General features: G+C 39.9%; 1 protein-coding gene across 5 annotated transcripts in view; it reads left to right on the plus strand.

Annotated features, from left to right (window-relative positions):
* The window catches only part of KANSL1L (KAT8 regulatory NSL complex subunit 1 like), a 66,231-nt gene that overhangs the window by 29,406 nt on the left and 15,626 nt on the right, over positions 1-21,199 (plus strand). For all 5 annotated transcript variants that reach the window (XR_012836010.1, XM_075756038.1, XM_075756040.1 and 2 more), the window contains 3 exons: positions 123-244; positions 4,923-5,118; positions 17,300-17,462. Coding sequence is in view for 4 of the 5 variants with exons in the window: in XM_075756038.1 (XP_075612153.1) it covers positions 123-244; positions 4,923-5,118; positions 17,300-17,462 (481 nt within the window). In the remaining variant the exon portion in view is untranslated. The remainder of the gene's footprint in view (positions 1-122; positions 245-4,922; positions 5,119-17,299; positions 17,463-21,199) is intronic.

Raw genomic sequence — 21,199 nt, forward strand, 5'->3', positions numbered from 1 at the left:
ATTCCATGATGTATGCAGCTAGAATCTTAAGTAGGAAAACAACAAAATCCCAGGACCTTTGAGCTGTTGAGTCTGCATAAAAGTCTGACTACCTTTTATATTTTTTTTTTATTTTTTTCCAGAGTGCTCAACTGAGTGAAATCATCAGCAGCCTAATTGCTCCACTCAATCTGTCTCCAGCTGCTTCATCTCTTTCATCCAGGACCTGTAGGCACAGACAGCTGGTCAATGGCATCTCCTTCAGGTAGGTGACAGTATGGTAGCAGTTTTTTTGAGAATAACTTTTGGTAAGGTTATGTAGATGGAATTGATAATATTACAGTAGTAAATCAGGAAGAGAGAGCTGCTTTCTGCAAGCTTCAAGAGAAGACAAGTGTTGCTGACAAGGTTGAAAGTAGTAGGGGTTTGTTTTGTCCTTAAAGACATCATAAAAGTATGCAGTCACTGTAAGTACATTTAAGTAATGGGAAGATGAATATATCTGTGAAGTAGTGGAGACAGTAAGTAACACACTACTTCTGATTATTTCAGACTTAATGCATTTGGTCATCATGAGTACAACTTTATTTCTGGAAAAGTGATGAACTAGACTTTACTAGATTAGTTGAATACATAAGCAATGTCACCTGTGTGTCAGTATTGGTCAATGTTAGGGTTTTTTGGTGGCAGCTTCATCAATTTTAAGCATATCAGTCTTCAATACAAGGCCAAATTTATCTTTGCCAGATACTTTTTCAGGAATTTGGAGATAATATTTTTCCATTTGTGGTCTTTTGTTCTGGATGGATATACCTTCCAGGGTGACTGTAGCAGCTCAGAATTAATATTGTAGAAAAATACTTCTCAGTACTACTCCACACTTCTCAGTAATTCCATCTTTTATTCAAAGACTTTAAAATACAGTACAGGCTGTAATCAGTCTCAAAACAGCATTAAGGTAGTTGGCTACAGTCAAAAGACCTAGGTATGTAGGATATTTCTCCTGAGATACTGGTAGTTTGATTTTTGAGGATGGAGTGGTTGCTGTCATTCAAAGATCAGGTGGATGAAGAAAGCGTTTCCTACTAGAGCTGGGGTTTTATGGCAGTGTCTGCAGCAAGACGTAATTCCCTGGCTCCCAGCTCCAAGAAGAGCTGGCCACACCGTCTGTTTCAGCAGCTTTGCCGCAGAGGCTGTAGCCTCCCACAAAGAGATTATAATGAGCAGCTTGGACGGGCAGCTTCTTTAACTGCCGTCTGTTCCAAAGCAATTGTGCAACTGTGCCCTAAATTTAAGGTTGAAGGGGTTCTGTTATGTAGCATTCATGCTCCTGACGTATCAGTTGTTTACGTAGGGGAAATTCAGAAGATTCCTCTTGAGTTTTGGAAGAAAAATAGCCCTGAAATAGGCGTTACTAGTAGAGATGAGTATGTGGAAGAAGAGAGTAATTTAGGCTGTTGAATCTGTGACTTTTTCACGAAACACATGAGGAGGGGCTTGTGCTTTTAAAAATGTTTTTAGGAGTGTGTGAAGTTGACTTTGTGATGAGGGACTCTAATGTTGTAACTTCAAGCCACTTCTCTTCTGATTTATTAGACACTGTCCAAAATCAGTCCTCTTTCCATTTTATGAGCAACACAATTGTTTGCTCACCAAACACTCTCTCTAAGGCTGGTTGTTTTCTATTCATGACCTATAAAAGCCCAAAGAAGAATGGGAAGACTTGGAAGATTTTCTCAGTGCTGTAGCTCTAAACTGGAGTTGGTGAGTTAGGTGTTGGAAGGGAATCTGAGAGACTTGAGAGCTTTCTAGATGTCATCTTAAAAATCAGTTAAATAGTTAATTTTCTTTTTTCGCTTCTTGTGAAGTGTTTTGAAATCTGCAAATAAATACTGTTCATTAAAATGGTAATTAAGCACGATATAGAGTGGTTATCATGAAAATCCTGCAGGGAAATTCACTGCCTCCTACTTCCTGGTTTTTTGAGTGTGTTTCAGTTTTTTGTGGTATTTTGTTGTTGTAGTATTGTGTGCAATTAATTGAGACAGTTACATACTACAGTTAACTTCATTTCTTGGCTGCTTCTCCCCTCGCTTTTTCTAGAGCTCACTCTGTATTAAATACTTGAGAAAGTAGAAATCAAAATCAAACGGAAAGTAAAATGATTTTTTTGGTTTTGAAAAGGAAAAAAAAGGGATGATAGCAATTTTTACTTAAGTAAATTATTGAAGTTATTTGTAGGCTCTTGATACGAAAGATCCAATAGTCCATGTTTAAAGTAGGTCTAAGCTGAGATGCCTTGAGGTTGGTAATCATGGGGTTGCAGTACGGTTGGTTACTCGGGCTGTTCCCAGTGGAAGTGGTGGTGCGTGTATCGTTCCTGGTTGATTAAATGTGGGTAACCTTGAATTGCCATTTGTCAAGGTCTGATTTCATTAGTGGCTTCCTTTTTCTATGTAGCTTTTCTTTGCTCAGTTGAGTCTAGATGGCAAGATTAGCCGGATGCATTGTATGAAGGTAAACGCTCATAGAAGCGGTTCCCTAAGCTAGTGATAACCACTGTCTTACCAGGAGAGAGGAATGAAGTTCATTGCTTCAGTACAGATAGTGCCTGTCTGATGGCTTGCTGTGCATCTGTGTATCTGTGAGTAAGGTCTTTAGCTAAGCTACAGAGCAAGAAAGGCCAACCTATGAGCTTTGAAAGGAGTGTTTCAGCAAATTCATTAATTTTACATCTGGTGATGGTTCATCTCCACTCCTCTAGAATCACATTTTGAAAAACACTCAAACTAACATTAAAATAAATGGATAAACTTGAACCTTGACTTGGAAACCTATTTACACAAGTGGTAGAAAAACCATACTGCTGTGTACTAGAGCTCCGAGCCACAGAGCTGAGATCTTTGCTTCCTCTGAAAATTACTGCAAGGTACAGGATGAATAGAACAGCTGGCAGAGACAGAAGAGAGATTATCAGAGACCTGGGCAGACCACCAGAACAAAGGCAGGAATCACAGAAGTTGAGGAGCCAGATGAGGAGCTTTTTGTTCTAATTTACCTGCCCAAGTTGTCTGTCATATAAGAGGAGAGGTATGTGGAAGTCTAGAAGTCAGACTTGGCACCATCTGACTTCAAGACAGATAATTACAGAGAAAAAGTTTCTGAGAATTCAGAGAAAGTATTTTAAGAAATCTTTTGCATGGACTTTAAACATTGTATTTCTTTCTCAAGCCTTAAAAATGAGGTGTTAGAATTAAGAAAGTCATGCTTCAGTATTTGAGGCTCTTTCTTGGCATTTACTGATATGTTCCTTTAAATACTTCGTACCATCCCTCTTTGAATTAGCACATTTTTTTCATTGAGTCTGTATTGCTTATTGGGCTTGTTCTGATGTGTCAGAAGGACAGCTCAAATTTGAGCCCATAAAGCCTTATTACCACACCAGCACAGCATGGGACGGTGTTTAATCACACTTTTGTGACAAGCACTTCTATTTAATAAAAATGTACTGTTAGAAGAATACTGCTTGTCAAAAAAGATTGATAAATGGCCTTGTAATAAATAAATTTGAATGGTTTTTTTGTGTGTATAGCTTTACTAATAAGACTGTGACTTGCCAGATAAAGTTCATAAGAGAAAATAATCATTTGTGCAGATAGATGACCTGTTACGAACCAAAGCCAAAATATCTCGTATACTTGCAGTATACAGCCAGTTTAGAGTTGCAGTCAAGGTCTTCAGTATTGTAAAAATACATGTACACTTGAGAGTGTTTTGCAGCAATCCTTCAGCTTTGCAGGCACATGTTGTTACAGCAACAAAATGAAATCAGGATACCTATAAAAGTGAAATGTATTCTTCCCACTGAGTCCTTCCCACCCAAATGGGAAGGAGTTTTGAATTCTTACCTTGTAGTGTTCCCTGTTCTGGTGAGCAGACAGGCTGTAGATTGGTGAGAGTAATCCAAGGTTGTTATACGTATACGTATAGGGTTTTCTACTGCTCTTGGCCCTGTGTTCTCACATCACTTTTGTAATTGCCTACTGTATGACTAAGGATGTGAGTACAGCAAGTGTGCACGTAGGTAAGGTTGTGGAGGGATGATGCTGTAACACTGAGGGGGATTTGAGAGGGATGGACTTGGGGAAATGCACGTCAGAGTGCGATTTAATGTTAAAATGAAGCTTTACATGTGTTCATGTAGACCCTGTCACATTGTGACCGGAGCTGAGCTTGCATTCTTTCAAATTATCTGGGTCTAATCAGCTTCTAGGTCTTAAAGACAGACAAACAGGCTAGGCTTTCCCTCCTCACCAAGAGCTTCCCCTAGGCTGGGCTTGGGCTCTTATTGGAGAGCTCTATTGGCGCATCCCTGGAAGTGAAGTTTAATGGCCTTGTGTTAGTTAAACTGAGTGTGCAGAGTTCCTAATTTTGATACCCATGTGCTAAATGGACACTGGTTTGTAAAGCTTTACTTAAGTTTCAGTTCTTGAGCAAAACTAGAAAATTTCAAAAGTATTAGGGCAGGACTGTAGGTCTCCTTTATGTTAGCATGACTGCTATCTTGAGTGGAATGTAAGTTTGTAGGGAAATACGAATTGTAACTTAAAAGTCATAGGTGTCACAAGTGTTAGAAAGAGTTCTTGAATTTGGAAAAAACAAAAAATCATTATATGGTCGAGGGCTTAACTTCATTTTGACATTTGTTTCTGTAAGCAGAAGGGTGAACAAGAATGATTTTGTGGCCCAACATAGAATTAATCAACAAGCAAACAAAGTACATACATGGTTTCCTGAAACAGTGTGCTAAAACATTTTAGTGTTTATAAAATTCTCTCAGATTTAGATAGCTAATGCTAATCAGTATATGAAACCTTGGCCTGTGCATGTGAAGTGTATTTAACTTTTCATATTTCCTCCCCCCATTAATCGTGAAATGGCAGAGCTTCAGACAACAGAGAGGTATCCTCTTCGAGCAGCTGGTTGCTTGATCATCAGCACATCAAGAAAAGAAGAAGAGACAGGACAAGACTAAGATCTCTCTCCGTGGCTAATGTGAGCACATCTGCCCGAACAAGGCCGCTTCATAGTTTCCAGAGGAGGAAACTCTACAGAATGCACGGTGCTTGGAATCAGCAGGTAGGCCCTCGCCTCTCTCTTCAGGAGACAAAACCAAAGAGTCCAGCTGCTAGAGTCTGCATGTGTCTTGTCTGGTATGTCAGAACAATAGTGCATGCTGTGCTAGTTATTTGTTACGTTCAAGGAGCATATACTATATATGGTGGGAATACCAGCTGTGTCAGCAGGAGCTCAGAGTTAATGAGTTGAACATAAAAATTAAAGATTGCTCAAAATCTTGGTTATCAAATCAGTTTGTTATATGGCTATCTTTAAAGCCTTTGTACAGTCTAAGAGACAACTTGAGAGCCTCCTTGGGAGGCTTTACTGCTGAGGAAACACGCTACAGTGTAAATCAGCTGCCTGCTTGTTTTCAGAGTATTTGTTTGAGCTACAGGAAAGTTTACACAGCTGGTGACACATTATTTTCTAGGAAATTAAATTGCAATATCTTAATCTTGCTTCTGTTTTTGCTGTTCCTGATTAGTTACATTGCCTTTTTCATGACACTTTATGAATGCTTTAAAGCTCTTAAAATTTTCTGCATTACAAAGGAATTAATATTTTTTAAATGGGAAAAAAAAACATTGTTGTGCAGGGAAAGGCATATCTGTTCACATCTGATATTAATTGCGTATTGCTGGTAAGAGTATATAATGACTTTAGCTGTGGTGCTTAAAGCAACAGTCTAATTTGGGAGTAGAGACAGTATGAACTCATTCTTTAGAGCAGTGTTAATCCCAAGAGGTTTTAATTTCTTGATTTTACACTTTGCCTTTTAAAAGTGTGTTATATTGAGAGAAATCTCCATGTCTCCTCAGCTAACTGTCTAGGATTTACTAAGTGTACCAATGATCTGGGGAGAAATTTCCCCTGCAAGGATGTTCTGTGTGAGTGTGCTGATTCAGCATCCTCTGCAAAATTGCAGAAGTGGCCTAGTTTTAGCAAGATATTTTACTGAAAAACTGTCCAGTTTCTTATTAGCTTGACTTCCCAGCTTTCTGGCAGTGGGACTTAAAAGATTTGGAAGCCTGCCTGGAGGGTTTTGATGGTGGAGGTTGGAGGTGGAGGGTTAGAGTTTGGGAGCTCTACCTCCTGGACACTTAGGCTTTTCATCTTCCTTGCATTAACCAAGGAGACTCTGGCTGCTTTGGACTTTGTTTCCCATTGAATCCAATCCGTGTCCTGTTAAAGAGGTTGGAGGCCTCTTTACCCAACTGATGCCTCCAATACCACAAGTGCTTCTTGCAGATGTGGAGATTGTTCCCCAGCAAGAGACTCCAGGACTTTCCCTTTGTTCTACTTAACCATGAGGGGTTTCCATTCCAGATGCAACTTCTGAATAACAAGGGTCTTCTAGAAGCCTGCATCTTTGAATGGTCCAGTTCAGAGAATAACAGTGGAAGCTTGTGAACAGAAACTTCATTTCTGCAGCCTGGCAGCAAGAGTTCAAAGCATTTGAAGTTTACATTTTTATCTTCAACCAGCCATAGAGTTGAGCTGCTTTGCATGCCCAGTAGTTTACCTTGACTTGTAGACTAAGAAGATAAATTTGTAGTTTACATTTGATTTTAGACTGCAATTAAAAAGTCCCTTTTTAAGTTACTAGTTAAGGCTTCAACTATTGGAGCTGATGCAACTGTGTGTCTGCTCCATGCTCTTAACATTTCTGGTGTTGGGTTACCATACGCTAACCCAGCTCCAGTGTCTCTGTACCGAAAGTGCACAGATGTCCCAAAGGCAGTGTGGTAAAAACCCCTGTAGGGAACGCTCTTTATGCTTGCTGCAGCTTGGCTCAAAAACCTGTGTTTAGATGCTGCTTTCTAATGTCCTCTCCATGGGGAAGTTAACCGAGAAGTCACGTGGAGAGCCGTGTCATGTGCTACAGATAGATTCTGCTTGCGTTCCTGGAGAAAATAAGAGGTGGTGGCAGCAATCAAGCTGTCAGCTTCAGACTTCATGCAAGTGCCAAACTCAATTGAGTTTTCAAAATTAAGGTAAAGCAATGAACAAAGCCTCTTACACAGTGTTGGTTAAAAGCAGAGTATCAAGGATCCTGCTGGGGAAGTAAGTGATAAAATTGGACTGGACATTCCCAGCACGTTCTGACAATCAAACCTAAATGGGTATCGAGTCTTTGAATCAAGAGTCATCATCAGTGTATCGTTTCATTCAAGAAGTCTCATTCTAACGGGCCCTGTCACTTTCTTAGTCCTGCACTTGCTACACTTGGTTACCCAGCTGTTGATGAGATTGCTGAGCTTGAAATGGAAGAACACTGGCTATCAGCCCAGGCTGACTGCTAGATTAGGCAGATGTCTAAGGGTAAGGATGCAAAATGGGGAATGACCTTTCAGGTTGGTACCTAGATTTCTTGGAAAATGCATTTATATTCCCCATAGTAATCCAGCAAATTTCTTGTAGCATTTCATAAAAAAGGAGTTACTTCTTAGCAGCATGGAAAATAGTTGTATTTTTAATGTAATGTTACTGTGCCGTCTCTAGTAAATGCTCCTCCCGTATTTCTTCATGTTTTACATATCTATATAGCCCTTGGTACCATGGTCTGTGAGGACCACCATTTCTTTAAGGTCACTGGCCTGAGAGCAAGCTGGAGCTAGGGAATACTTGCTGTAACCTCCCTGCAGCAGATGTGGAGTTAACGGAGACCAGCTTGCCAAAATCTGAGCGGAAGATTGAATCTTCTGAACATTGCAGCCCTCGCGCCAGCTTCCTCGCAGTGCCTGGTTCAAACAGCCGTTGGGCGAGTGCCTGCCAGTCCTGAAGGGTGATGCCACTCTGCAGAGTAATCTGCGTAGATGATGACTAAAGAATTCTGACCAGAGAATCACAGCAAAACGCAGACTTCCCATGTGTAGGAGATTAAGAAATACTGGGATAACTTTGAGGAATTTGAGGGTGGTTTTTGGGATGTCTGATTGTATCCCTAGTGTATCCAATGGCGTTCAGAGTGTTGTCCTTTACATCTCTTCAGATTCTTTTGGGAAGCTCATCCCCTACACCCCCCAACAATAATGTTAGGAAAAGCAAAGTATGAAACTGTGAACTGCTGTTCCATCTGTCAGTTCATAAGGTCACTGGGAAGACAGCCACATTTTTTCTCTTATCTAGTGCATGCCACATACATTTACAATGCTGTCAAAAGTTTGAATATTAGTGACCTAGTAGCCTCCCAGTGCCTGTTGAGAAGATGCCCTGTATTATTCTCTGCTTTGCTGTTTTTCTTTTCTGAAGAGGACTTCACCTTCCCCTGCGCTGGTATTTAAATAATGCTTACACAGAGTAGTATCTAAAAGAAACTAGAACTCTGTGAAACTCTAGAGCTGCCAGATCTACAAGACAGTTAGACTGCAATGGGGATAAATAAAACAGGATGCAGGGTGTTTGGTTTATCTGTCACCATCCAGTATCCTCAGGAACTTGAAACATCCTTTGGGCCCAAATCTACTTGTCCTCTAATTCAGAATGACTAAGTGGTGATCTGTGAGTCATCTTTTGGCTGTGGAATCTGTTTTGTGTCTTTCATTATCTAAATAGCTTGGTAGGAGCTTAGGCCGTTTCTTGATTGCGAGTCAGTGCACAAGCCACTCAGAATAATCCACATGCACAATAAACCTTGGTATTGCAGTCTGTGGTTCAGTCTAGAGGATGTGATTGTAGTGGTGCTTTTCTTCAGTGTGATTTTTGTATAAATATTAAAACTTGTATGCAGGATAGCACAAAGGAGTAAACGGCAGGCATGGTCTAGTAGGAGGACATGTGCTTGCAGGCAGGGGTTGGAAGTCTGACGGTACTTCATTCAAAATGCTGGATCTGCCGCTTGTTTGTGTTGTTACAGCTGGCAAGTCAAACAACCTCTGGGTCATTGTCTCCTCCTATAAAATGCACATAATGTAGTTCTAACACTAAGAAAGAAGGCGAAGAGTATCAAAACATTAAAAGCAAGAAAGTCTGTAAGTAGCAGATGGGCATCAGGACTTTAAGACATGAGGTCCAATTGAATAGTTTACCAGGGGTTGTTGCATTTGTTATAACTGCTTCCCCCCACCTGGATTCTCCAAAGTCTAATGCCTGGGCGCTCCTGCAAATGCTTTTCCTATAGCGAGTACCTAGATATCTCTGTTTCCGGCTATTTTTTGTCTAAACTTTAAGGAACTGAATTATGGGTGAGTTTTCAAAAGTTCTGTTAAGTTTGTTTAAAAGCAGACAAGTGTTGTTACCAGTCAGATACTTTGCTTAGCTGATTTGCCCTGATGTTGTCTTTTCTAGTATTTTAGCTGTGTGGCTCATTGCAGGATGTTTTAGTAACAAGGAATTTGTTTTGCCAGTAAATTTTGTTAGTTTCTCATTTAACATCCTAACTAATGACATTAACTTTACTTTTTTTTTTTCTTTTTTGTTTGTCAAGTCATGCTTTGCCAAGAGATGTCACTGAGGTTAGGTAGTTTTAATCTATTAAAACTTCATACAATTATAAATAAAGGGTAAGGGGTAATAAAGGAGGAAGATCTGAGCACTATAAATTTTGGTCCTATCCATTTCATGCAGGATTGTGGAGCACAGTGGGATTTTTTTTAATCTGAAAATTCTCATTGTATATGTATCTCCACCTGCTGGAGGAAGAGATGGTTCTGTGCACTGAGACACATGGAGAAAACTGGAATTCAAATTTGCAAAGGTGCCAACACAGTGAAAGTTGGGAATTGAGGTGCAAAAGCTTACATTTTAGATACCACAAGCAAACGATTGGTATAATGTTGCCAGCTCTTGCAGTTGAGTATTGCCACATTTTTTCTCTTTAGTCTCAAAAGGCAGTTAAGTGAGAGCATAAGAATATCTGCTTTTGTTTAGTGGTTTAAAGAAAAAAAAAAAAAAAGTGACTGCTTCTCCAGAGGGCTCCAAAACAGACAGGGAAAAAGTATGTAAATTCTAGGCTTTAGGTTTCTTATTTTAATCTTGTTCTCATACCAGTTCAATGATTTTTTTGTCCTGCTGCTTTCTCAGTGCATGCTTAGGGCCAGTGATACTTTTTGTAGATGCCACTTGGTAAATACGTATGGCTCTTTCGCCAAGTCTTGATAATTTTCAGTTTTTAGAGAAGAGTGTATACGTATATACACTTTTATAATTTGTATTATATCCAGCATGCAGAGCCTTTATCTTACTTCCTAAATGTCTGCTATCTGCAAGCGGTCTGTAGCAGAGAATAAGGGACAGGGAGAAGGATGAGTGTGCAAACAAGGTGCTTAACCAGAATGTTGCATATAGTGTGGAAGTTGTACCCTGTTTTCTGCCAGGTGATATGTTTGTCTGGGGACAAATATTTTAGCACCTGCTTCCTAGAATACAATCCCATTTCCTCTACCATATTATGCTGTGTTGTAGTTTATTTGTGTTTATGGAGATACAAATGCATTCTTTGTGGTTGTTATCAATTACTGCTTTCTCCAGCTCCCTTGGTCTGTACATTTAAAGAAACAGCACTGTCTAGAGCAGTAACTATCAAGCATATTACTCAGTAGCCAGCTAGAAGTCTTGTCTTTCACATAGTGAAGTAGTTCACATTTCCCCTTAATTGCACCGAAAGGAGTCTACTGGTTGTCATCCCCCTCCTTGACATCCCTAGATATTGGCTCCACTACATGCTTCTGCATAGCTTCCTGGCATTGCTGGCTTCTAAAAAGCCATGAATACAGGGAATGTTGTTGTGTTGCCAAGTCTCCTGCAAACTAGTTTCAAGAAGAGGATGCGTCCTGCTTCAATGAACACGGTGTAGTACCTCTGTGGATGGGTCAGTCTTCTAGTCTGGGGAGGAGAACCCCTTGGTTATGGCTTACAAAATTTATAAGTGAAAATAATAGTTGATAAAATTACTGTTTTAACACTGGAAGTTAAAAAAGAAGGTCTTCTATTAGTTAAAAATCAGCAAAACCTGAATGGGAAAAAAGAATTATTTCTATGCATTCAGCTATTCTGAGTGTGAGACAAGACTGTTGTCTATTGGGGAGGAAGGAAGGGAGAACGCCTTTAGCTTTGCTCTACACTGATACTGCCAGTGGAACTAAATCTATCGTTTGTGAGATTTGTGGCAAGCCAGTCAGCCTGGGAATTCTTTTCCAGAATGAAAAACCTGAAGTGTGCTTTTCACAGTCTTGCATCTTTAGCTCATTGTGACATTTCTGTAGTGTTTTACTGATCACATTTACTCTTAATTTCTACACGGCATTTTTCAAAAGATACCCCTGTGGGTTAATGTGTCTTTCCTTCTTTGGTTTAACTGGTCATTGGTTCAACTGGTCAAAGATTAAGCACTATCCTTGATTTTTCAATTGATTTACAAAGGGTCTTTGTTTCTTGATGTTGAGGACAGCATACGTTTCCCACAGAGCAGTTAAAGTCCATCTCTCATTGGCTTATAACAGGATTAAAGAAACTAAACTCCATATATACATGTGAGAGGTGGGTGGTCTCTGAGAACGGTAGAAGCTACCGCTCCTTTTATGACACTGATGAAAAATCTGAATTCGAGACAAGTCAGATGCTGAGTAAGTTGTTGTTAGTGTTTTGTGAAAGTCTCAGTTCTGTTCCTGGAAAAACTAGTCTCTGCCACAGGATCTTCCGCTTTATCCTTATCAACAGCTTTAGAGGGGCCAGAGGCAGACAAATTCGTTTACATCCCAGGGCACCTTGCTTCACTGTACCTGACCTGTGTATAGATTGCAGGCTAGTGCATGGGAAAGGTCTGTCCATTTTGACATCTAGAGAAACTTCATCTGTAAGGGAAGGTCTGTCATGTAGTATGTATCATCAGCACCGTCTGTTATGCACCTTCCCATATAGGGATGTCTTAGATGCTTTACCCACCTTCTCCTCCACTATCTGTTGGTAAGAGAGAAGGTCTTCGGGGCTTTCAGATTAACCTTTCACTATCCATGTGTTTTATGTTTCCTAAAAGCACTCTGCAGTGAAGTCTCACTTGGGGAACTCCTGCTATTCATCTTATGAAATAAGACATTTCATTGAACTGTATGTTTTGCCAGAGGGACACAGCTCTGCTCAGAGCGGATTGTTGTGTGCTGAAGAGGGAGGCCATGGAGAAGTGGGCTGGCCTTTAAGGCAAATCCTAAAGCACAGAAGCAAGCAGGTAACACGGTGCTCTGTTGGTGTGAGCTGTACATAGCACTTCTGGAGGATTAAAAGTTGGTAGTGTGTTTGATGTTCAAAGAGGAGGCATCAGCTACCCACACAGTGGTTTTCTTGGATCCCACAATTAAGTCTTTGCAATTTAGTTGGCTAGTCATTTACTGAAGAACAGCTTTTAGCATTAAGGGGGATAGTTCTTTGATATTGCTGAAAAGTTCTGAGTGCGTGTGCGTGTAGGGAGAATAAATGCTTTCTCCTTGCCTTTTTCAAGCTTATAAGAGTAATCAGAAGCAGACGTGACAGGTATTCAGCAGAATGTATTTCAGCTAACTTAATTAACTTCCTGGATTCATACACATTGGTGTAATTGAACTGTGGGGCTCTGTACTCTTACGTTTAGGCATGTTTCCAAAAATGATAGGAGTTTTAGTGATCAGTAGCTGAAACCAGGAAGCGAGTATTCACTTAAGAATTTTTAACTGGGAGCACAAAACATTTTTCAATTGTGGCACACTTCATAGACTCAAACTTTTTTCTCTGCAGAAGGATGGTTGGCCAGTACTGTTCAGCCTTCTGACCCTTCGAGAAGAGAGGCATGAGCCAGTCGTGCTTTGTCTAATGCATCAATTTATCACAAGCAAGTGCAAGAATTGTTTTGAATATCAACATAAATTGCTTACTAGATTTTCTGTGACCCAGTAAAACAGTACTAAAGAAAAAAGATTCCAAGAAGATTAAAATTCATAATACTCTAGAAAATTAGATTCTGTTGGTGACACGATTTCTTATGAAGTTTAAAACAGAGCTGCCTATTTTAGTTGAAGATTCAAAGCTTGCACACTTCTGATTTCCTCTTCAATACAGTGTATTTTCTTTTCCTTAATAGAATCAATTTAATTTAATGTTATTCTCTATATCTACTGCTCAGGAAGCATGATGTTTCGTATTTCAGTAATGAAGAAAAATGTTGCAGGAGATGTACAAGGTATAGTATATCAGGGGAAAAATTGATAAGAGTTTAGGAATCTGTGGTGGGTTGTCCCTGGCTGGGGGCCAGGTGCCCACCAGAGCCACTCTGTCACTCCCCCTCCTTAACTAGACAGGGGAGAAAAGGTATAACGAAAGGCTTGTGGGTCGAGATAAGGACAGGGAGAGATCACTCACCAGTTATCGTCACGAGCAAAACAGACTGAACTTAGAGAAAAATTCATCTAATTTATTACCAAGCAAAACAGAGTAGAGCAATGAGAAATAAAATCAAATCACCCCTCCCATCTTCCTGGACTTAACTTCACTCCCGGTTTCAACCTACTCCCCCCACCAGCAGCACAGGGGGACGGGGAATGGGGGTTACGGTCAGTTGATCACACGTTGTTTCTGCTGCTCCTTCATCCTCAGGGGGAGGACTCCCCTGCTCCAGCGTTGGGGTCCCTCTCACTGGAGACAGTCCTTCATGAACTGCTCCAGCATGGGTGTCTCCCACAGGGTGCAGACCTTCAGGAGCAGACTGCTCCAGCGTGGGTCCCCCATGGGCTGCAGGTGGAATCTCTACGCCCCCTCATCCTTCCTCCATGGGCTGCAGGGGGACAGCCTGCTTCACCATGGTCTTCACCACGGGCTGCAGGAGGATCTCTGCTCTGGCGCCTGGAGCACCTCCTGCCCCTCCTTCTGCACTGACTTTGGTGTCTGCAGAGCTTCTTACATCTTCTCGCTCCTCTCTCTGGCTGCAAAAGTTCTCTCTAACTTGTTTTTTTCCCTTCTTAAATATGTTATCACAGAGGCGCTGATTGGCTTGGCCTTGGCCAGCAGCGGGTCCGTCTTGGAGCCGGCTGGCATTGGCTCTGTCAGACACAGGGGAAGCTTCTGGCAGCTTCTCACAGAAGCCACCCCTGTAGCCCCCCCATCCCGCTACCAAAACCTTGCCACACAACCCCAATACATAATCTCTCTTTCTTTCTGAAGGGTTGGCATTGTAGTCAGTCTTTGCTGTAGAGGCCTCTCTTCTCAAAGCTCTATGCCATGGTTTTCATGAAACCACTTGTCATTGCTGTGGCTGAACGGATGTATTTGTGGGGTTGTTTTCAGTTGGGTTTTGGTGGATTTGTTCTTCTTGTTGTGTTACAAAATCAATAATAAACTGCTGTAAAAGCCAATTGGGTTTTAGACTGCGTTCCATACTGAATTGGAAGGGGGGGAAAGTTTAGTTTTCCAATAAACAATTCTTCAGTTCTGTTTCAATAAGGTTGAAGCACTTTCTTTGACTGAGCAACATGCTTTCATTCCAGAGTGAAGGGCTTCAGAAATTTTTTCATCAAGAGTTGATTAAATTGACATTCCTGACAAACATCATGATTTCACTAATTCAGCATTTTCCAGTGGAAAACTACTCCATCAGAAATTTAAACCAGATCCAGTAGCAAGGAATGCAGACACTGCCAGAGTTTTAGCTTTTTTCTAGAAACTTCACAGGCATTTAAATAAAATTACTTTTGCATCTATCTAAGTCCTTATTTTCTTTTGAATTACAAACTGACTTAATGAAAGATTTAATTATTTAGGTGTTGATGCCAGAACATTCAAGGAAATAATACACAGATTCAGGCATAAGGTTTTGTAACTCCTACCACACGCAAGATGAGGAAAAGAATTTTCCATTTACCGATGTTGGCAAATGGATTTTAATATGGTTTCAAAGTAGATTGAGCCTGTGGAGGTTATTTGGCCATGTATGCATGATTTTTAGCAGGCTTAGCTTTAAGCTATGTTCTAAGTGTGTTTGGGACTAAACTGAATTAAAGCAAAAAAGAAGTGAGTTAGAACTAAAGGGCTGGATGTCAATATGTGTTGGTCTTATCTGTATATTTTCTAGGTAATTTTACTGATTAGTGTTCGGGGATTTCTTTTTAAAGAGTGAGAGATTTATCATTTACTGTAATGTAGATTCATTTCTGTAAAAAAAAAAAAGGCAAGCAGAGAGGGTGCAGTAGCAGCTTTAAATAATGGAGAATCAGGAAACTAGTTCATTTCTAAAAGACAAATATCAAGAGGAAATATACTTTTGTACATTTTTGAAAAGCGAGCCCTTATTGCATCAGATGTAGAGCAACTACCTAAAAGCTCTTTAAAGCTTTAGTTTAATGGTCCGTATAATGGGAAACATTACATTTGCTTTAGCATTTATCCCTCTAGTGTTTCCAAACACAGGTCCCAGTTCTGCCAACACTTTGTGGATGTTTAAAGTTTAACAGATGAAGAGTCCCATATGTCTGTCACAGGAAAATAACAGAACGTTGATTTGAAGGACTCCTGGGCTAGGAAAGAATTCTTTCCAAATTAAGTTGAAAGTACTTGTGCATATACCTGTGTATGGAGATCAAGGTGGATTTAGGACTGTTAATGTTTTCCTGTGGGGGAAAAAAGTGAAATACAACCACCCCACCACAACAGGGTCTCCTCTGCTCCAGCATTGTAACATGCTTGCTTGACTTTAATAGTTCCTGCAATACAATACCGGCGCAGGGAGTTTGTCGATTGAGAAGAAGGGAAGAGATGGAAAGGGGAACTTTTTAATGGGATATTTTCTGCGTTAGTGTAGGTTGTGAATACTGATGCCATGTGACAGAAGCACTGATTTCACTACGTGGAAGGGGATTTTATGTGGTGGATATAACTACTGCATCACTAACAGATGAGTGGCACTGCTAGAATACATCCTGGAATAGTTCAGGCAGGAGGAAGCAGCTGAAAAGATCTCTTGGATTCGGAAAGCAGAAGTACTGAAAAATACAAGTAATGTTTGTTTGATCGTCTTGCCTCTGATATAACTGCTAGATGTTTTCCTTTCATTCCATAAAATGTCGTAAGAAAATCAAGACGACCACTGTTATATTAATTCTTACAGTTTTTTTATATGGCAATCCTTTTCCAGGAGATGATAAATGTGGCTGTTTGCACAGCATTAGGCTGAGACCCTTGAAGTACCCCAGTGCCCCCCTTCCCTCCCTTCCCATTTGTAGGATCTGCAGCATTTGGCAAAGTATCAAAAACCTATGGAAGCCTTTAAAAATGTCAGTACCTTTGGGGTCACCACTTCTAGTATCCAGTGAGGCTGAAAGTAGCATAAGCAACACTGTTTCCCTGCAGTGCTTTTGTAGGTTATTCTGAAGCCCAGACTACTGTTTGCTGCCCTGTAGTAGCACATTCAGTTATTTCAGAGCTCAGTGTATTGGCTACACTCTGCTGCTTATTCCTGCCCATTTCCACCCTGTGTTTTGCCTCAGTCTTATTTCCTCACACCTACCAGTTCTGTGCAATCCATCATTTTGCCTTCTGTACTTTAACAAGCCTTGCAAATAAGCAGGTAAATTAATCTTTCTTTGCAGCTCTCCTCTTTCTAGTAATTCCTCTTACTACATATTAATCAATCCTCAGTGCATCCCTCTCTGTATTTATTGCTGTGTATCTGCTTTTGTTTGTGTTGCTTATCTGATATTTAAATTATAACAAGGACTTTGCACTTTTGCTTTGTGTAAGTACATGGTGTGCTCAAAATGTTTAATATTGTGTTTTGCTTTAAAATGTATGACCTCAAACTGTCTAGAGATATTGATACTAAGAATCTTACTAAGACTAAGGGGATAAACAGAGGAGACCCCTGTATTTAGTCTGGTGTTAGTTTTGTTTGTACATCTATATCGTGCCTATTGTGCTGGAATGGAATTTTAAGGGGTTTGTGTTTGTCATAGGATATATCAGAATAATGATTGGAAACAGTTACATTTTCTCTGGAAGCTTTTGACAACTGTTTCTTGGCCCTAATTGAAGGGGGTTTATGTTCTTTGTATTGTGCGCTATAGTCCGTGATAAGTGGAGGTAAGTCATGTTCAGACTACCGGAAGTTTGTAGGAATATTTTTCCTATTCCCATGTTAAAGAGTGTCATGACTTTTTTTTTTTTTTGCCTTCCCTCTCCCTTCTGGTCTAATTTGAAGGAAGTGAGTAAAGGAGAAGTTAACCTTTATTTCTGTGTATCCTTGCAGACTTTGCCATCTCGAGATGCCTCCTTTCCATATAAAACTCAGTTACCATGTATGGTGCCAGCCTCTGCTTTGAGCAGTAGTGAGTACAGCATGGAATCTAAAATACTAGATTATGTGCAAGAGCTGGACTCTTCCTTTCATCCGGTCTTATCATTCCCTTCAGGTAAGTAACTCAAACACCATGCCACTAACAGAGAGTGGTTGTGCTTCTGAGAGCTATAGAGCTTATGGACTAACTTTTCTTTTGAGTGATTTTTAGAACTTAATTCTCTTACAGAAAACCTCATGCTGACAAAATACTTGAGTTCAGGCTAAACGAAAATCTTAACTTCATCCTGGCATTTGAAAAACACACCTTCTCGGTTTCCCATACCAGTAATGTGATTATAGCCAAGAAAGACTAGTCAGGGAAAAGGTATTTTTGCATCTTTCATGATGTGTCTAATTGAGTCAGTGTTAGTCCTTTAGATGGTGCTTTTGCCAACACACTACTATACCTTGGTTGTATTGTTTTCATAAGCAACTTTCAGTTCAGGTCTTTTGGACTAGCTCCAAAAAGCTTTATTTAGGTTTTCTAATTGTTTTTGTGATAGTCAACCTTTTTGGTGATCTTTGAAGTTTATGTTTTCTGTCATCTGATTCTTTAATCTTTTTGAACAATAATGCAGATGATGTTGTTTGTGACTCTTATTAGCCCTGAAACTAGTGCAGGTGCAACTTAACAGCACTTGGGACTTCAAAATAACATATTACATGCTGTTATCAGCAGAAGGGATTCATACTATTGTTTTTTGAGTTGGTTTGTTTTTTTTTTTTTTAGGAGGAATGTATTTCCAGGTAGTTGCTGACCAGTACAGGAATTCTGCTGTTCTGAGGGACTCCTTTGCCACAAAATAATACTGAATGTGAGGCAGGGACTTCCATGGAACTGTTTGAGTCTTTAATCAAGCCCACTGTCTTCCCAGAATGACAGTATAGACACTGCAGCCTGGTATTAGGAATTAGTCAGAGATTAAAGTAAGTCTTGGGTTTGGAGAACTTGTCGCTGGCAGTAGAGAAGACCTAAGTGTGGACATGGAATCCTGAGAAGGTCTCAAGTCTTTTAGGTTTATGAGAGTTTACATCCCTTGTATGGGGTAGAGAGGAGAATATTTTGAGGAGCAGATAGGAGAAACAGAACACTCACTCCAAGAGTGCAACAGCAACATCCTAGTCAGCAAGACTCTGTTGTGGAGAGGGGAAAAAAACAACTCTTAAATCTTTCTTCTTTGCACACACTCTCTATCACCCTGTGACTCTGACAGCCCAGCTGGACAGGAGTCGGGGGGGTTAGAAGTCTTTTCAAGGATAGTCATATAAAGCTATGCCCCTTGCATTCACTCTTAAGGGAGACTAGGAAGTTTAATAAGAACATTGACACTTTCTTTTCTCAAAAAAAGATTAATCATCGTGAAAAAAACTAAAAAGGCTTTGGATTGCATTGTGGCTATTGTTGATCACTTTGCCAGGATGGAGGAAGAAAAATGTTACTGTAACTTCATACCAATACTAAGAACATCTTTCTTTTGAGGGTCTTTTCAAGGAGCCTTGCTAATAATAGTTAAGACAGGAAAAAAGTGCTAGACATACTACCTCCTGCTCAGACGCAGTCCTTGTTTTTGAGGGAGGCTAGATTCATGCACTACTCTGTGCTTTGTACACTTTGCTGTCTCTGCCTCCTCATGAAGATCACTAGTCTGTCATTTTCTTTCATATGAAAGAATTATTGTGAATAAATGCATGCTAGAAATTTTCTGACTTGGTCAAGTAGCCTGATTCAGTATTCATGTTTTCTTTGCAGCTTCCATAGTTATCCCTTTCCAGAGGGATAACTTCTCTTAAAATACTGCTTGTTGTGTGCCCACATCTTTTATCACTCTCTTCTGAATAAAAAAAGTTTGTCAGCAGAGTAAAAGAAAAGGGTTTTGTTTTAATTTCCTCTGTGTGTTAAAAAATTATTATTGGTATTTGTTCTATTTTGAAACTCTGGGAGTTCAATTTTTCAGTGTGCAAGGAGGGATTCAAGTTCAAGGTTCAGGTATTGTTCTCTCTTGTACCTTGTTTTTTACTTTCAAAGTACTTAGGCTCTTGTTTTTTCTTTCAAAGGAGAATCATAATTTGCAGACAACCTGGTAAATACAGTGCAGTGGGACTGGCTCACTAGTGTACTCACTTCTGGAAGCATAAGTGTCCTTATAGTTCTAAGTCTTGCCTTCAGAGTTTTCAGTTACCAAGGATCTTGACCGAAAATGTGTCAGTGGTTGCAGCATCCCTTGAACATAAAAGCACCTCTTTAAACTTGCACCCTTATAACCAGAAAATTGTAGTTTGTATCCAAGAAGTTTGGGTTTCTGGTACTTCTGCACCTAGCCTGTGGATAAACTGCAGCAAAAACTCCTGCCCTTTTGATTAAGATACAAGAGCACATAATAAAAAAATTCTCTGAGACATCCAAGTGGTTCCCCAGGAAAAAAAAACAACAAACCCAAAATAGGAGAAATGTTTTGGTTATTTCTGTACTTAAATGTTGTGACTAATAAACCTTGCAGACTTTCTTTATGTTTTACTCAGAAGTAGAATAGGAAACACAGCAAAACCCTTGGGGAAAAAAACCCTTTTATAGGTCACCTTTAGTCTTTTGACAAAATATCTAGTTAGATCCATATCAAATTGAAATAAATTGTTCTTTTTAGTTAGCAAAATATGTTGAAAGTTTCTGTCCTGGCAAGTCCTGAAGGCACACAAGGCTAAGGTTGTGTGTAAATAAAAGTAGTTTAATGCACACTCTTTGGCCCTGCCCTTGGTCCTCATTCTGAATGTAATAGTTGTCAAGCCTGCTTCTTACATTGACATATTTCTTTCTATTTAATTTCTCTTCTTTCTTGTAATTTTGTTTCCGGAAAGGCTTTTCAGATAGACACCTATTTTTCTTAAGCCTTCCTGCCTTACAACAGTGGGTAAATTCCTTACCACTTGAGATGTTTTGCAGACTAATTCTGGGTTAGAACTCCCTCAGGAAATGAATTACATTGCCCTGGTGAAGCCTTTGCCAGAGAGAGAAAGAAGGAATGTACCTTGAAATTACCTCTTAAGCTCCCAGCAGTAACAATTTCCAAAAGCATTAATTACTTAGGCTGAACCAAAGCCTTTTCAGAATACAGGATAAGTGCACTGTATACAGGAGTTAGTCAAAAGGGGAAGACCCCCCAGTTTTACTCTCACTCGATACCATCCAGAGCTTGTTTTCTTGAAGAATAATTCTGGAGTAATTGCAGGTATGGACATAGTTTATTCCAGAGTAACACAACCTTGTTCTTTCTTACTTTGACTTTGAACATCAAAAAAAGTGCTGTTAATGTACTAAGTGTGTGTGCCTGCACTGGGATTTGTTCAGGAGCATTCCTTAGGTTTGGGTCCTACCTTGATCTGAGTTGTCTTGTCAGCCCTTAGAATCTCTTGGTGCTGGAGAGCTTGGAACCACTTAAGCATACTGCCTTGGTCAGCATGTGTGACAGCGTAGCTTCACAGCTAAAAAGGGATTTGTTTTTACCATGGCATAACTCTCATCTCCTGTTAATAGAAAGACGAGTACCTTGAGTTCTTACCTCCAGGCAGTTACTGGAGATTATCTTGTGTAGTACTTAGCTAACTGATAGGAAAGACTACAGGTCTTTGCCTATAGTGGAGGATAGCACTCGTACAATAACTATCTTGCTGAGAATTGCCTTGCCTCAAATTTTCTGTTTTACTCGTGCAAAAGTCACTTCTTTGAAATGTCCAGTTGGGCTTTTTTAGGATATCGTCATCAAGTTTTCCTTTGGTCTCACCAGTTTCAGGATATGTTTTTCTATATTGTCTTCA

The sequence above is a fragment of the Balearica regulorum genome, chromosome 6 (genome assembly GCF_011004875.1).
Source record: "Balearica regulorum gibbericeps isolate bBalReg1 chromosome 6, bBalReg1.pri, whole genome shotgun sequence".
In the NCBI taxonomy this organism is placed as follows: domain Eukaryota; kingdom Metazoa; phylum Chordata; class Aves; order Gruiformes; family Gruidae; genus Balearica; species Balearica regulorum.